We start from the raw sequence: 17,922 nt of genomic DNA, 5'->3' as shown, positions 1-17,922 counted from the left end.
TTAGGTTTCAGGTTACGTCTAATTGTTTAAAGCCTTAGAGCTTTGGACTTAACACGCTTTTTTAACGCGGTTTTTTATACTAACCCTCTAGAACCCAACTTTTTTCCGCTGAAAAATGTACAGAAGTTGTATTTCATGATTACAAATTTTGTTCTAAGAAAAACCATATTGATGGAAAATATTTGGTTGATTAAACAAAATATTGAAATGCAAGTTTTTTATTTCATAATTTTAATCAATTTCGGCGTGAAGAACCGGCTCGATCGCTTGAATTCAGCCAGTTCACGTACACTGAAAATATTCTCTCGGGTATTTTTTCTCGCAACTGATAATTTCGCAAAAATCGTTGATCAAAAGTTTGTCTACTTAATTATCATCGCCGCTCCTCGATTGGATATGAAAAATAACGCGGTTTCAGTCTTTTTCAATGAAAACAAATTGGAATTGGTGGCATGCAATGAGCTCAATGGGCAGAAGTCTTATTTTGCAATCAGACGCCATTTTGAATTCAAAGATGGCGCTTAACTTCAAAATGCAGTAAGTAACTGAAAATCGCATGAACCATCCAAAATATGGGCAATGAGTAAAAAGGTCAAAAAGAAGATGAAAAATGACTGACAAAAATTTTACAAAATTTTTAAAAATCTGAAAAAAGCACTGAAAGAAATATACAAAAATGTGCTCAGTGTTATGAAACTAAGACAAAATAATGACAAAAATATAAGAAAACTGTGGCAATTATATGAAAAACTAGAAATAAAATTTGACACTGAAATGATAAAAATATTTAACAACTATGACAAAAATATGACAAACAAAAAAGTGACAAAAGACTAAACTTGGAATAAAATACGACAAATGTGGTGAAAAAAATTATGCCAAAAATATGAAAAATATTGCAAAATTATGACAAAAAAGTGAAAAAGAAAAAGCTCACAAAAATGGCAAAACTATGACACATGTGAAAAAATATGACAAAATTTTGACAAATGTGACAAAATTTTGACAAATGTGAAAAAATTATGATCAAAATTTGAAAATAAAATGACAAAAACCTATAAAAACTAGTATAAAAACATATTAAACAACAAATTTACAAATATGACATAATAACACAGAGAAATGATAGTAACAAAAAAATTCACAGTAAAATCACAAAAATCTGACAAAAATAAGGTTGCCAGAATTTTTTCAGCACGTATCCGGGCCGGAGAACCGGGCAATTTTATATAAAAACCTGGCAAAATCCGGGCATTTGATTTCAAAAGTGATGACTATAAATCCGGGCAATATCCGAGCGAATTTTGTCAAACTCCAGGAATTACCCAACAAAAATCAAGAAAAAAATGATTTTTTTAACAAAACTCATCGATGGATTTTGAATCGCATTTTAGGCTTCCAAAAAATCATCCATAATTATTTATAAAAAAAAAAAATTCTCAAAAACTTTTGTTTTGGAAGCGTTTGTTGTTTTTTTTTTGTATGATTTGCCAATTAAAGTGAATAAATCCGGGCAAAATCCGGACATTTTTCAATTAAATCTTGGCAACCTGACAACTGGCAAATTTTGTATTAAATATCCTGGCAAACCCGGATAAAACCGAACTATCTAACAACTTTATGATAAAACCCTGAAGTTTATGACAAAGGTGGTAAAAATATGGCAGAAAATTGACATTAAAATGAAGAAAATAAGACAAATGGGCTAGAATATGACAAAGTTCGACAAAAAAAAATTACAAAATAATGACAAAAATTTGACAAAAGAATGACAGCAATCTGACAAAATTATGAATAATGAAATAAAAAAATATATCTAACTAAAGGCTGACAAATATATTTAAAAAAATGAAAAAAAAATATTGTCAAATTCGACAGTACAATTACAAAAGTTCAATCAAATCTGACAAAAATCCAAAAAAAAAAAATAATGAAAAATATGTTGCAAAAATAGGACAAACATGATAAAAATATGACGAAATGCTGACAAAATTAAGACAAAAGTTAGTTGCCTCCTGAGCCGATGTCCGTGAGTTTGAATCCAAGAGTAATTATCGGACGCAGTTGTATTGGCTAAGATTTTCAGTATGAAGAGAAGATGTTAAAACGACTATAATCGAACCAAAAAAGGCAAAACTATGAAAAAAAAAAATACAATCCACGGCAAAAAAAACTCATAAAACTATGACAAAAATAAGACAGATGAAAAAAGGACAAAATTATAACAAAAATTTACATTAAAATGACAAAATTCTGACAAAAATTACAAACCCTTGTCAATTTTTTGTCATAATTTTTTTTTTTGCATAGTTTTGTTACATTGTTATCACATTTTTTTTGATAGCTTAGTTATACGTTTACAACATTTGTAATATTTTTGTCATAGTATTGTCTGATTTCTTTTAATTTATTGAATTTTTTTTTCATATTTTCATTTTTCATTAGTTATTACAGTTGTCATATTTTTATAACATTTGTCATAATTTCCATAATGTTGTCAAATATTTGTTAGAGTTTCGAGTTTTGCCATTGTTGTAAATTTATTGTCGTTATTTAGTAAACTTTTTTTTAAGTTTTGTTACATTTTTAATTTTATTGTCAAATTACTGTAGTCGATCATATTTTTATTATTTTTTTCATTTTGGTGATAGCTTTGTCATTTTATTGTAAAATTTATCAATTTTTGCTTTTTTCCCAAATTTTAGTCATATTTTAACACATTTGTCATATTTTCCTCATAGTTTTGTCAGAGTTTCGTAATTTTTTTTGTTAGAGTATTGCCATTTTTTTCATAATTTGGTTATATTTTTGTCATTGTTTTTTTTAGATTTTTTTTCATGCGATTTTCAGTCATTTACAATATTTGAAAGGTGAGCGGAAGCTGCCATTTAGGATTTCAAGATGGCGTACCATAGCGTCAGACAGCGAAATTCGACTTCTAGTAATTGATACCTTCTAGGTAATACCTATATTGTGGGTGATTCATTTTCATTTCGATTTTCAGTCATTTGCAGCATTTTCAAGTTAGGCGGAAGCCGCCATCTTGAATTTCAAAACGGCGTCAAAATCGACTTTCCGACGTACTCACAAAGTCCAGGCACCGAGTATTCATTTCCTTAAGATTTCTCTTCATAACCCCTACGCTCTTGGAATTTGCAAGGTTTTTTCGCAGTTTTCCAGAATAAACACGGTTTTTCGGAATTAAAGCGGATTGTTTTTTGCCCCGTACGTATGCCCCGCTCACAGTTTTGATTCTGCAAATTAATTTGCAAAGATTTTTTCACGTGTGATCAATTTTTGCAAAACACCGAAGGTTTATGTTTTAATGTTGAATCGCTTCGCAATTCGCGAGCATTGTGATCGGCCTTCAAAACGAAGTTAAAAATTTCATCCGGTGAATGATCATTTCGCTTCACAGTTCGCTTCGCGCTCGCTGTGTTCGTACCCTTATTCAGCGCCGTGCGTGAGGTGACGATAGTCGAGTCACACGTGTCACTCGATTCCAGGAGTCGCATTAGGAGAGGAACGCCATTTCGGATGAACTTTAGGAATGAAACTCTGTCACTTCACTTACACCGACTATCGGAATAAGGGATGAATCATCCTTCGGGATGAAAATCCCGAGAAAAAAAAGACTATCGGAATAAGGTGACTAGAGTCCCGTAACGACCGTCGTCATCTCACGCGCGACGCAGAATAAGGGCCTTCAGTTATTTTTTTCTTTCAAAAAATCAAAAACTGTTACATTTAGGACGACAAGTTTTTTTTTTTTTTTTCAGAACAAAAAACTACACGAATCTATGTTTCTAAAACTTCGAAAATGATTGTTTTTTGGTAAAAAATGAACCACTGTCTCGTTTTTATTGGTTTTTAAGCCACGAGCATGCCGAACAGCTGTCACCATTACGGAATCTTAGAACAACATCTTTTTAATCATTTTGCGTAAAAAATGTTAAATTACTTTTCCTTGCGGTTTTATTACAATTTTTAAACCGCGCCTAAAGACAGGTTTAGGCACTAGAGGGTTAACACGGACATGATATTAAAAGTTTTTACTCGTCATAAAAAAAAGATCTTAAATAGCATTATCCACAAGACACCACTCCTATTTTGTACTCTACTGTAGAATCTAATTATTGATTAATTTGAACCGAGTTCAAATTTAAAGTCGAGTGGATCGAATCTGGTTGAGCTGGCTTTATTTCAGATCGTTATGAGTAATTTTATGTGACTTTCAGGACCTCCGACCTATTCCTATCAAAATTAACCACTTTATTCGTAGAATTTCGTTCAGATAAGTTTGTCTTTTAAAGTGGAAAGAAAAATTGTTGGAGAATTTGTAAAATTTCAAAGAAAATGCAACGTGGTTAGATATGGAATTTTTGTTACCCTAACCGCTTTCCGCTTCCCATAGAGAAAATAAGATCAAAACGAATCACGTATGAGTGAAGTAAACAATATCCCAATGTAACGTGTTGAGGATTAACTTGATTATTGGCAAACATACCTCGATCGCTCATAGCGCCAATCCGTCTCATTGACCTATTACGATGGAAATATCTCATCCGACGTAATAACGCCCTTCAATTAACGTCTCGATTTAGCAGTTTCACGATTCATTTTGCCTAATAACCAATTCGAACCCTCACAAATTATTGACTTAATAATAACTCTTTCGTTGCGCATAAAGGCGGCCATTCACCTAATGACCGGTGTGGTTTGATTGACTCGAAAAAATTTCGTATGACATTTCAAGCTCGCCTCCAAAAAGTCGGGTGTACTTTTTCAATTTATTTTATACTACCTACCGAGAATTACTGTGACGACATGTGGTTTTTCCGCCCTCAGCTCAGCAAAACCAGCAGACGCAACGAACATCGAGATTTCGTTATCCTTGTGGTGGCTTTAGGGGGTGTTGGCGATATTCTCGACTCTGACTGAAGATGACGCCGACGAACGATGGCAACCAACCGCTGCTGTGTAAAATGACTGGGATATGTAATGTGGGATGATGCAACAAATTGTAAATTTGAGAGCCCCATAGTAATGATTCTTCCTTCCTTCCTTCCTTCCATGGTTGGTTCGTTTGGTTCGGTTTTTCTATTTCGTTCGAAACCACACATTTTCAAGCTATTCTCCGGCTCCGGTATGCAGATTTATGTTAAGGTTTTACCGGTGCCAGCCCGAAGGGTTTTGTTTGTTGCTGATAGAAGGAAAGGAAAAAAATATTAACATGGCGTTCTGGGTTTTCCATGTTTAGAGCCAAATCATCGTAATTCTGGCAAATGTTATTGCTTGAATTGTACAGACGTTTCGAATAGTACTTTTGTTGATTAAAAACAGAAATTTGATCCTAATTTTGAAATACATCTGCGAAGTTACAACATTAAAAATGGAATGTCCAAAATAAAATGAAAATGTTTTAAAAATTCAACAACGTCATTGCGAAGGATTCATTAAAAACTTATTCTCATTTACCGGTGTGCGCATAAATGGATGCTTTAATTAGAATCCACGGTTGACCTTCCATATCCGCGAATAAATACGACGACGACGACGTCTCTCATCCCAAAACTTTCGACCGTAACAGCACCGAACGGGATGGAAACGTCATTCTACGCGCTCGGCCGGATTTATAAGTACATCAACAACTACTATACCAAAGCGCCAAAGTACCAACGTTATTCCGAACGCCCAAAACTATATTTAACGGTCAATGAGGGACTTGTTGGTCTGTCGGTTTGCTGTCTGTAGGCACTGCCGGAGGTGCACCACACTTTTGGCGACGACCGTGAACCTCAATCAGGCAACAGCACCGGCATCGTTTTTAATGATTCGAAATATTAATGTGACTCATCAAATTGGTGTTTTCCTCCTCCCGCGCTTGTCGTGTCGCAGTTGGGACGTGTTGAATAACAAATTACAAAAAAAAACAGATACATACTAGACAGCTAAATAGTCAGACAGTCAGTCAGGCAGTCAGTCAGACAATCAGTCAGTCAGGCAGTCAGTCAGACAGTCAGTCAGGCAGTCAGTCAGTCAGTCAGTCAGACAGTCAGTCAGTCAGACAGTCAGTCAGACAGTAAGTCTGTCAGACAGTCAGACAGTCAGTCAGATAATCAATCAGACAATCAGTCAGACAGTCAGCCAGACAGTCATTCAGACAGTTAGTAAGACTGTCAGTCAGACAGACAGTCAGACAGTTAGTCAAACAGTCAATCAGACAGTCAGTCAGACAGTCAGTCAGACAGTCAGTCAGACAGTCAGTCAGTCAGACAGTAAGTCAGACAGTCAGTGAGTCAGTCAGTCAGACAGTCAGTCAGACAGTCAGTCAGACCGTCAGTCAATCAGACAGTCAGTCAGACCGTCAGTCAGACAGTCAGTTAGACAGTCAGTTAGACAGTCAGTCAGAAAATCAGTACGATAGTCAGCCAGACAGTCAGTCAGACAGGCAGTCAGACAGTCAGTCATTCAGACAGTAAGTCAGACAGACAGTCAGACAGTTAGTCAAACAGTCAGTCAGTCAGTCAGTCAGCCAGTCAGACAGTCAGTCAGACAGGCAGTCAGACAGTCAGTCAGACAGTCAGTCAGACAGTCAGTGAGACAGTCAGTCAGACAGTCAGTCAGACAGTCAGTCAGACAGTCAGTCAGACAGTCAGTCAGACAGTCAGTCAGACAGTCAGTCAGACAGTCAGTCAGACAGTCAGTCAGACAGTCAGTCAGACAGTCAGTCAGACAGTCAGTCAGACAGTCAGTCAGACAGTCAGTCAGACAGTCAGTCAGACAGTCAGTCAGACAGTCAGTCAGACAGTCAGTCAGACAGTCAGTCAGACAGTCAGTCAGACAGTCAGTCAGACAGTCAGTCAGACAGTCAGTCAGACAGTCAGTCAGACAGTCAGTCAGACAGTCAGTCAGACAGTCAGTCAGACAGTCAGTCAGACAGTCAGTCAGACAGTCAGTCAGACAGTCAGTCAGACAGTCAGTCAGACAGTCAGTCAGACAGTCAGTCAGACAGTCAGTCAGACATTCAGTCAGACAGTCAGAAAGACAGTCAGTCAGACAGTCAGTCAGACAATCAGTCAGACAGTCAGTTAGACAGTCAGACAATCAGTCAGTGTCAGTCAGACAGTCAGTCAGACAGTCAGTCAGACAGTCAGTCAGACAGTCAGTCAGACAGTCAGTCAGACAGTCAGTCAGACAGTCAGTCAGACAGTCAGTCAGACAATCAGTCAGACAGTCAGTTAGACAGTCAGTTACACAGTCTGTCAGAGAGTCCGTCAGACAGTCCGTCAGACAATCCGTCAGACAGGCAGTCAAACAGTCAGTTAATAAAATAGTCAGCCAGTCAGACAGTCAGTCAGACAGTCAGCCAGACAGTCAGTCAAAAAGATAGTCAGACAGTAAGTTAGACAGTCAGTCAGACAGTCAGTCAGACAGTAAGCTACTAAGATAGTCAGCAACTCAGACATTCAATCAGACAGTTCGTCAGACAGTCAGTACGGCAGTCAGTCAGACAGTCAGTCAGACAGTCAGTCAGACAGTCAGTCAGACAGTCAGTCAGACAGTCAGTCAGACAGTCAGTCAGACAGTCAGTCAGACAGTCAGTCAGACAGTCAGTCAGACAGTCAGTCAGACAGTCAGTCAGACAGTCAGTCAGACAGTCAGTCAGACAGTCAGTCAGACAGTCAGTCAGACAGTCAGTCAGACAATCAGTCAGACAGTCAGTCAGACAGTCAGTCAGACAGTCAGTCAGACAGTCAGTCAGACAGTCAGTCAGACAGTCAGTCAGACAGTCAGTCAGACAGTCAGTCAGACAGTCAGTCAGACAGTCAGTCAGACAGTCAGTCAGACAGTCAGTCAGACAGTCAGTCAGACAGTCAGTCAGACAGTCAGTCAGACAGTCAGTCAGACAGTCAGTCAGACAGTCAGTCAGACAGTCAGTCAGACAGTCAGTCAGACAGTCAGTCAGACAGTCAGTCAGACAGTCAGTCAGACAGTCAGTCAGACAGTCAGTCAGACAGTCAGTCAGACAGTCAGTCAGACATTCAGTCAGACAGTCAGACAGACACTCAGTCAGACAGTCAGTCAGACAGTCAGTCAGACAGTCAGTCAGACAGTCAGTCAGACAGTCAGTCAGACAGTCAGTCAGACAGTCAGTTAGACAGTCAGACAATCAGTCAGAGTCAGTCAGACAGTCAGTCAGACAGTCAGTCAGACAGTCAGACAGTCAGTCAGACAGTCAGTCAGACAGTCAGTCAGACAGTCAGTCAGACAGTCAGTCAGACAGTCAGTCAGACAGTCAGTCAGACAATCAGTCAGACAATCAGTCAGACAGTCAGTTAGACAGTCAGTTACACAGTCTGTCAGACAGTCCGTCAGACAGTCCGTCAGACAATCCGTCAGACAGGCAGTCAAACAGTCAGTTAATAAAATAGTCAGCCAGTCAGACAGTCAGTCAGACAGTCAGCCAGACAGTCAGTCAGAAAGATAGTCAGACAGTAAGTTAGACAGTCAGTCAGACAGTCAGTCAGACAGTCAGTCAGACAGTAAGCTACTAAGATAGTCAGCAACTCAGACAGTCAATCAGACAGTTCGTCAGACAGTCAGTACGGCAGTCAGTCAGACAGTCAGTCAGACAGTCAGTCAGACAATCAGTCAGACAGTCAGTCAGACAGTCAGTCAGACAGTCAGTCAGACAGTCAGTCAGACAGTCAATCAGACAGTCAGTCAGACAGTCAGTCAGACAGTCAGTCAGACAGTCAGTCAGACAGTCAGTCAGACAGTCAGTCAGACAGTCAGTCAGACAGTCAGTCAGAAAGTCAGTCAGACAGTCAGTCAGACAGTCAGTCAGACAGTCAGTCAGACAGTCAGTCAGACAGTCAGTCAGACAGTCAGTCAGACAGTCAGTCAGACAGTCAGTCAGACAGTCAGTCAGACAGTCAGTCAGACAGTCAGTCAGACAGTCAGTCAGACAGTCAGTCAGACAGTCAGTCAGACAGTCAGTCAGACAGTCAGTCAGACAGTCAGTCAGACAGTCAGTCAGACAGTCAGTCAGACAGTCAGTCAGACAGTCAGTCAGACAGTCAGTCAGACAGTCAGTCAGACAGTCAATGAGACAGTCAGTCAGACAGTCAGTCAGACAGTCAGTCAGACAGTCAGTCAGAAAATCAGTCAGTTAGACAGTCAGTCAGACAGTTAGTCAGATAGTCAGTCAGGCAGTCAGTCAGACAGTCAGTCAGACAGTCAGTCAGACAGTCAGTCAGACAGTCAGTCAGACAGTCAGTCAGACAGTCAGTCAGACAGTCAGTCAGACAGTCAGTCAGACAGTCAGTCAGACAGTCAGTCAGACAGTCAGTCAGACAGTCAGTCAGACAGTCAGTCAGACAGTCAGTCAGACAGTCAGTCAGACAGTCAGTCAGACAGTCAGTCAGACAGTCAGTCAGACAGTCAGTCAGACAGTCAGTCAGACAGTCAGTCAGACAGTCAGTCAGACAGTCAGTCAGACAGTCAGTCAGACATTCAGTCAGACAGTCAGACAGACAGTCAGTCAGTCAGTCAGTCAGAAAGATAGTCAGACAGTAAGTTAGACAGTCAGTCAGACAGTCAGTCAGACAGTCAGTCAGACAGTCAGTCAGACAGTCAGTCAGACAGTCAGTCAGACAGTCAGTCAGACAGTCAGTCAGACAGTCAGTCAGACAGTCAGTCAGACAGTAAGCTACTAAGATAGTCAGCAATTCAGACAGTCAATCAGACAGTTAGTCAGACAGTCAGTCAGTCAGACAGTCAGTCAGACAGTCAGTCAGACAGTCAGTCAGACAGTCAGTCAGACAGTCAGTCAGACAGTCAGTCAGACAGTCAGTCAGACAGTCAGTCAGACAGTCAGTCAGACAGTCAGTCAGACAGTCAGTCAGACAGTCAGTCAGACAGTCAGTCAGACAGTCAGTCAGACAGTCAGTCAGACAGTCAGTCAGACAGGCAGTCAGACAGTCAGTCATTCAGACAGTAAGTCAGACAGGCAGTCAGACAGTCAGTCAGTCAGTCAGTCAGTCAGTCAGTCAGTCAGTCAGTCAGCCAGTCAGACAGACAGTCAGACAGGCAGTCAGACAGTCAGACAGTAAGTCAGACAGTCAGTGAGTCAGTCAGTCAGACAGTCAGTCAGACAGTCAGTCAGACAGTCAGTCAGACAGTCAGTCAGACAGTCAGTCAGACAGTCAGTCAGACAGTCAGTCAGACAGTCAGTCAGACAGTCAGTCAGACAGTCAGTCAGACAGTCAGTCAGACAGTCAGTCGGACAGTCAGTCAGACAGTCAGTCAGACAGTCAGTCAGACAGTCAGTCAGACAGTCAGTCAGTCAGACAGTCAGGCAGACAGTCAGTCAGACAGTAAGTCAGACAGTCAGTCAGTCAGACAGTCAGTCAAACAGTCAGGCAGACAGACAGCCTGTCAAATCAAAGACGAACAGACAAACAGTTTGTCCAATCCGTTAAACAATCATTCCGTTATCGACACATGCTAGTACGCACCGGATAAACCAGGAAAGAGTCAAACGAATCACTCTTGGTTGGCGAAAATTTTATCCAATCAAAACACATGCTACGTATTGCAGGCATACATACATAAATACATACATACATACATGCATGCATCCATGTCCGTCTATCCCTGGAGGATCCAAAACCATCCAAATCGGCGGTTCCGTCCATATTTGACGGCGGCGGCATCATTGTTGTTGTTGCTGGAAGCATCCGCGTCAAGTGAGTGAAACGGGAAGTCGTCGACGGCCGACGGAACATAATCCAGCCGAAAAGAAGCCAATTACACATACGAACAGGCAGCTTACATCACATAGAAACCTACATGAGGCCCCAACGGAATATGGTGTAGTAGGAGTTTATTTAATAAACGTTTTATTTATCATTCCGTCGTCCGCTGCCGCCGCTGCCGGAGGAATGATGTTTCCGATGGGACCACCCATATTTGGGAGGCAGATGCCCTCGAGCAGCTCACTGCCTGTCTGAGTTTTGTTGCGCTCCGGGGTCACCGTGTTTGTGTTTTGTAGGTCTCTCACTCTCGGTAAACGGCAAGCAAACTTCCATGGTACGCACGTGTGAGAATTATTTCGAATTTATGATTGCCGCTTATGCGTGATCATCGAAACTGTCGAAACCGACCGAATATTTTATTAGCGCGAGGCTGACGCGATCCGTCGCTCACAAAATTAGTCTGTAAACTGAATTCCAAGCTCTCTACACTCATGTAGAATCTGTCAACTAGTTTTCTACGAAAACTCTACACAGGCTCTCTTATTGAAACGAACGCTCCCGAAAAACCAAAATTTCCGAGTACACGAATCGGAGCGTGCTCTCATGAACAAGTGTTGCCAATCTTCTAGCTGTTCATTTATCGTTCATTCAGAGATATTTATTCTTATTTTCTTACTATATTCCCTACATTTGCCTCCGCCTCTATACTCCTGAACTAGTTTGAAAAAGATTTCTACTCTCTGAATTTCTGTTGTAATTTTTCCTTTCTTATGTGTTTTTTTCTTGTTGTTTTCGTTTTTACGTCGCTTGGTTCTGTGTTATCACTTTCAATATCAAAATCCACTGTTTCTTCCAGGCATCAAAAGGTACTTTTTCATTTTCTCATCACATTGCTCTTTTTCAGGTCTTTTTTTATCTGATCCTACTCCTCCTCATTCTAGGTGACAGATTGTCACAGGTGTTCGTTGAACGTTTAAAATACTTCATCATTATTTGAGAATTTCTATTCCTTGTTTACACTTATTCCACGATCCTACTACCTTAATAGGTGATTCACATTTCTCCCTTTATATACAATGCCGGCTTCTCGTCTTCTTTTTTTTTTACAATTTTATTTAATTGGTACTTGCACTTCCGTTTTCCCTTGTTATTACTGTTTATTTTATTCTAAGCTGCTTCTATAACACCCGTTTTGCATGAACACTATTTTCCGATTTCCCTGTGTTCAATCCCTTTTTTTTGTACATTATTTTGCATTCTGTATGCCGCATTTTCATTCTCTAATAACATGATAATTTTTTTTTAAGTCATTATATGTTCATTTTCCATTTCTCTACTTTTTCTGTGTTAATGATGCATTTTTTCTATCTTTGTTTAAATATTTTCTATATTTCTTTTTCCATAATGAATCTCCTTTTATAGATACTTCCAGTCGTCCTACTTTATGGTACATTTTTTTCTACTCGATTTCCTTTCGGTATCGTATTTTTTTGATGTTTTGTCCTTTTCTCCATTATCCATACCTTATTCTTTACTTTAGATCTTTCAATTTTTACACCATTTTTTTTTCCTCCTTTTTCCTACCTTTCAATTTATTCATTTTTTTTCCAGTTTTCTATAGTCACTATTTAAACTTCCTTTTCTATATTAAACAGAATCAATTTATTTTTATCTTTCTAAATTAATTCATCCTTTTTTAATCTCTTCTTTAGTGAAACTCCTTTTATCTATCCCTTATTCTCTTTCCTCCATTTTTATGTGCATTCTAACTCTGATCACTCCCTTTTTCTATATTCTGTTTCCTTTTCCTTTTTGAAAATCTGCATCTGCATTATCTTTTGTTATCAATAATTTCGTTTTTAATGCCTAATTTTCTATTGTACCTTTTCTCATTAATAATTTTTAATGCTCTGTATTTTTTAATTTTTTGTTTTTGCATATATACTTTATTTGTCATTCCTCTGCTTTGATGCTCATTCTGTTTCTTATATTGCATGCTGTATTTCTTCCTTTATATAATTTTTTTACCCTTATTTTCCTTCCAACGTTTCATTCATTATTTTTCTTCCTTAATTTTCAATACTTGCTTTTCAAATTTCCAATTTTCCCTCACCATTTACAAAATCTACATTTTTTTTTATTCTTCTGCTGTAATTCTCCCTTTTTAAAACCACCACTTTTGTAAAACTCTCATTTTCCAAATTTTTTTTTGCTCAGGGGTTCGTATTCCCGTTTTTTTTTTTTATAATCCTGCTTGTCATTTTTACTCTATCTCAATTTTTCCATTAATTTTGATTCATGTATTTCATCATACTATATTAAATTCTACATCCTTTATTTACCGATCCTTACTATGTTTTCTATTACTTTATTTTTGTTCCTCCCTTTTAATTTTTTTCTTTTTTTCTGTACACTATTTTTCATTCTGTATTACTGTTTTCTCTGTGTTTTTATACATTATTCTTCACTTTTGATCTTTGCATTTTCAATCTATTTTATATTTATTTATATTTCCTTCCTTTTCTAAATTTTTTGTCCTAAATATTCACCTCTTAGTTTTCACTATTCATTTCTTCGCAATTTTCCATACTCTTATAAAAACAATTTTATTTTGCTCTCCATTTAACAAGTTTTTTTTACTCTTTGTAGTTTCATTCTTCTTTTTTAACTCTCCACTTTTGTGAAACTTCCATTATGAACAATTTCTTATTAATGTTTTTTTTTATCTCTTATTTGTCATTTTATTTTCTTTTTTTTCAACTAAAATTTCTCTTTATCTCGTTTTTCAACCCTCTTTTTAAGATACTTTTTTCATTCCTAAAATTATTCTTTCTGGAAATCTTCATCTCCATTTATCACGGGTCCCTTATCCCTTGATCCGTTTTCATTTTTTTTTCGGTATCTCTTCCACGATGCATTCCATCTTCCACTCATAATCTTTTCAAACTTTATTAGTTTTCTTTTTAGTCTTTTACAAGAATTAGGTTATTTTCATTTTTTTATTCAGCCGTTCTTCTGTTGTATCTTTTTTTTATTCTTGATTTTCAACTTCTTTTCTTTAAAATATTTGAATTCTCATATCCTATTGATTTTTTTTTATCTTTTATTTCTTTCTTTATCTTTATTTTTCCTTCTTACTTTTGTTTTGTTTATACCTCATTTTCCACTAGACATTATCCATTTCTTCTTCTTATTATTATTTTTCAATCATGTATATCTATTTTAGCTGACTTACTACCAATGCTCATTCTACTTCCGATATTTAATCTTTTTTTTTCTTGCATTTTTTGCCTTCGTTTAGCCTCATTTTCTTTTTTACTTTTCATCCTTGAGTTTTTTTTTTTATATTTCCCCTACTCACTTTTCGAAACTCTATTTTTAGATCTTCGTTTACAGAATTTTTTGAATATTCCATTTGCCTTTCTCAATGTTGTAAACAGAGGTACTGTCCCTGCTAGGCGTTTACACCTCCCATCTCATGGAACTCAGGGGTTTGTATGTACTTATGTACTCCCCCTCTCAGGGGTTACAATATTCCTATCCTTCATTTGCCATTGCTTTTTTGCTCACTTAATTTACTTTTCTTTCTGTTTAATTTTTTTGTACACTTTTTCTTTGAAATCTTTGAATCCATTTTCTCTTTTTTACTTTCGTTTTGTTTATGTCACGTATTCCACTAGACATAATTCATTTTTTTTTTCTTTTTTACTTTTTTCATGGTTCCATATTTTAGCTTCTCTTACTACCAATGCTCATTCTAAATCCGAATTTCCATCTTTTCTTTCTCCCTTTTCTCTCTTTTTTGCCTTCATTTGGTTTCTTTTCATTCGTCAGCTTTTTTATATATATTCTCTGTTCGCTTTTCAAAACTCTATTTTTCAATCTTCGTTTACAGAATCTTTTTTTTTAATAGCTCGTTCTCACTTCAATCCTTTTTTTTTTTTGCTCCTTTTTCAACTATTTCTTGTTCTCATTCTGACTTTTTGAGATTTATATTTGCTCCATTTTTTCAAATGTTTTTTTTTATCTTGCTTCCATTTTGAATATTCCATTTGCCTTTCTCAATGCTGCCAACAGAGGTACTACCCCTCTCAGGGGCTTGTACCTCCCATTTATATCCTTTTTTTCATTTTTCATGACTTAATAAAACAATAAAACAAAACAAAACTTCCGTCTTTTTCAAAAACCTATTTTTTCATTTTCCATTCAGCCGTTCTTCATTCTTTAAATTTTCCATTCTTGATTTTCAGCTGCTTTTATTGTTGTGTTAATTTTTTTTTTAACTTTTATTCATTGAAATCTTTGAATTCGCATACTATTTTTTTTTTTTAATCTTGTATTTCCTCCTTTATCTCTACTTGTTCTTCGTATTTTCGTTTCATTTATGCATCATTTTCCACTATAAATTATTCATTTCTTTTTCCTTTTTTTTTTAAATCTTGCATACTTATTTTAGCTTCTCTTTCTACATACGCTCATTCTAATTCCGATTTTTCATCTTTCTTCCGTTTTTTGCCTTCGTTTAGTTTTTTTTTACCTTCATTCGGGAGTTTTCTTTTTATATTTTCCTTACTTGCTCTATGAAACTATATTTTTCGATCTTCGTTTACAGAATCCATGTTATTAATTGCAAGTTCTCCCTTTAATCAATTTTGTTGCTCCTTTTCCAACTATTTTTGTTATCATTCTCACTTTAAGTGATTTTTATTTACTCTTTTTAAATATATTTCTTTCGATCTTGACTCTTTGTTGAATATTCCATTTACTTCTGACGCTCTCAAGGGTTTTTTTACCTTCCATCTTATGGCAATGCCCCTCTCAGGGGTTACTATGTTCCTATCCTTCATTTGCCATCAATTATTTTTTACACTTTATTTACTTTATTTACTTTTCTTCCTTTTGTTTATTTTCTTTTGTCGCACACTTCAGTCCTTTTAAAAAAATCTTCTATTTTTATTTTCCATTTAGCCGTTCTTCTTCCTCTGTTGCATATTTTTCATTCTTGAATTTCAACTTCTTTTTTTTGTTATGTTTACTTTATCCTCTACTTTTACTTTTTGAAATCTTTGAATTCATTTTTCCTTTTTTTGCTTTCGTTAAGTTTATGCCTCGTGTTCCATTAGACATTATTATTTTTTTTATTTTCTTTTCTACCTTTTTTTTAAATCATGGATTTAAATTTTAGTTTTTCTTACTATTAATGTCCATTTTAATTCCGATTTTTCATCTTTTCTTTCTCCCTTTCTCTCTATTTTGCCTTCATTTAGCTTCTTTTTTCATTCGTCAGTTTTCCATTTATATTTTCCCTGCTCGCTTTTCAAAACTCTATTTTTCGATCTTCGTTTAGCGAAACAATTTTTATTAATAGCTCGTTCTTATTCAATCCCCTTTTTTTTTGTTCCTTTTTCAACTGTTTCTTGTTCTCATTCTGACTTTTTGAGATTTATATGTGCTCTTATTTTCAAATGTTTTTTTTATCTTGCTTCCTTTTTGAACATTCCATTTGCCTTAGGGGTTTGTACCTCTCTTTGCCCCCATTGCACCTCACTGCCCCTCTCAGGGGTTTGTACCTTCCATTTAATGGTACTGCCCCTCTCAGGGGTTTGTACCTTCCATTTAATGGTACTGACCCTCTCAGGGGTTTGTACCTCCCATTTCATGGCACTGCCCCTCTCAGGGGTTTGTACCTTCCATTTAAAGGTACTGCCCCTCTCAGGGGTTTGTACCTCCCATTTCATGGCACTGCCCCTCTCAGGGGTTTGCACCTTCCATTTAATGGTACTGCCCCTCTCAGGGGTTTGTACCTCCCATTTCATGGCACTGCCCCTCTCAGGGGTTTGTACTTTCCATTTAATGGTACTGCCCCTCTCAGGGGTTTGTACCTTCCATTTCATGGCACTGCCCCTCTCAGGGGTTTGTACTTTCCATTTAATGGTACTGCCCCTCTCAGGGGTTTGTACCTCCCATTTCATGGCACTGCCCCTCTCAGGGGTTTGTACCTTCCATTTAATGGTACTGCCCCTCTCAGGGGTTTGTACCTCCCATTTCATGGCACTGCCCCTCTCAGGGGTTTGTACCTCTCACTTCATGTTAGCGCTGCTCTCAAGCAAATGTTCATCCATTGTCGAACTCAAAAATCCTCAGAAAGTCGTCGATCTCTACTTCCACCTTCTCTCTACCACCAGTTGACCCTCATCAGATTCGGAATTAACTCTAGCTGTCAATCCTTGCAAGGTTATAGAAAATTTTGAAATAAAACCAGCCACTGACAATAAGTACCGAAATTATTGATCTTACCGTCTAACACAAACACCTCTACAGCTGTAAAAATTTCACATCTACGAACGGGGAACAACAACCGACAAATAAAATCTGCCGCATCACTCATTAATGCACATTCAAATTTTTCATGCACGAAAATAATTGTATTGTACAAAAATCCGCTCTGTTAATAACAATCAAAAACCTCGAAATAGCAGTACACCGAAACCCGCCATTTTACTCTCGTTCCTTTCTTTTTATCTTCTATCCTTCAAATCAATTCTTCACTATTTCCACCATTCTACTCACCGTCCATTCGCATCATCCTCAATACCGGTTACACTTCCAACTAAAGACCCCGATCCCGCTCTCCAAGATGTTCCAAGCACAAAACTAAAAAAAACACTAATCGTTCAAACAAACCGACTGCGCCATTGTCGAAACCGACCGAATATTTTATTAGCGCGAGGCTGACGCGATCCGTCGCTCACAAAATTAGTCTGTAAACTGAATTCCAAGCTCTCTACACTCATGTAGAATCTGTCAACTAGTTTTCTACGAAAACTCTACACAGGCTCTCTTATTGAAACGAACGCTCCCGAAAAACCAAAATTTCCGAGTACACGAATCGGAGCGTGCTCTCATGAACAAGTGTTGCCAATCTTCTAGCTGTTCATTTATCGTTCATTCAGAGATATTTATTCTTATTTTCTTACTATATTCCCTACAGAAACGACTGCTCGGGGACGTCATGATGACATTATTCCGGGAGATTTATGTTTCATGTTTTTCGCATTCAAGTTACGACGGACGATAAAGCCCGTGATTAAAGGATTCCAAGCCAGGAGAAATTTCACAAATCGGAATTTATTTCCGAGACGTGTGAAAAGACAAGCCT

At 37.5% G+C, this 17,922-nt stretch overlaps 1 protein-coding gene across 1 annotated transcript in view; it reads left to right on the top strand.

Annotated features, from left to right (window-relative positions):
* The first annotated feature begins 514 nt into the window (after window positions 1-514).
* Window positions 515-17,922, top strand: part of LOC129750811 (serine-rich adhesin for platelets-like) — a 54,427-nt gene continuing 37,019 nt past the window's right edge. The window contains exon 1 of the mRNA XM_055745890.1: window positions 515-537. Within this exon, the coding sequence (XP_055601865.1) occupies window positions 515-537 (23 nt within the window). The remainder of the gene's footprint in view (window positions 538-17,922) is intronic.

Source organism: Uranotaenia lowii, chromosome 3, assembly GCF_029784155.1.
Source record: "Uranotaenia lowii strain MFRU-FL chromosome 3, ASM2978415v1, whole genome shotgun sequence".
In the NCBI taxonomy this organism is placed as follows: domain Eukaryota; kingdom Metazoa; phylum Arthropoda; class Insecta; order Diptera; family Culicidae; genus Uranotaenia; species Uranotaenia lowii.
The sequence above is the reverse complement of the archived record's forward strand: the minus strand, read 5'-3'. Positions and strand labels throughout refer to the sequence as shown.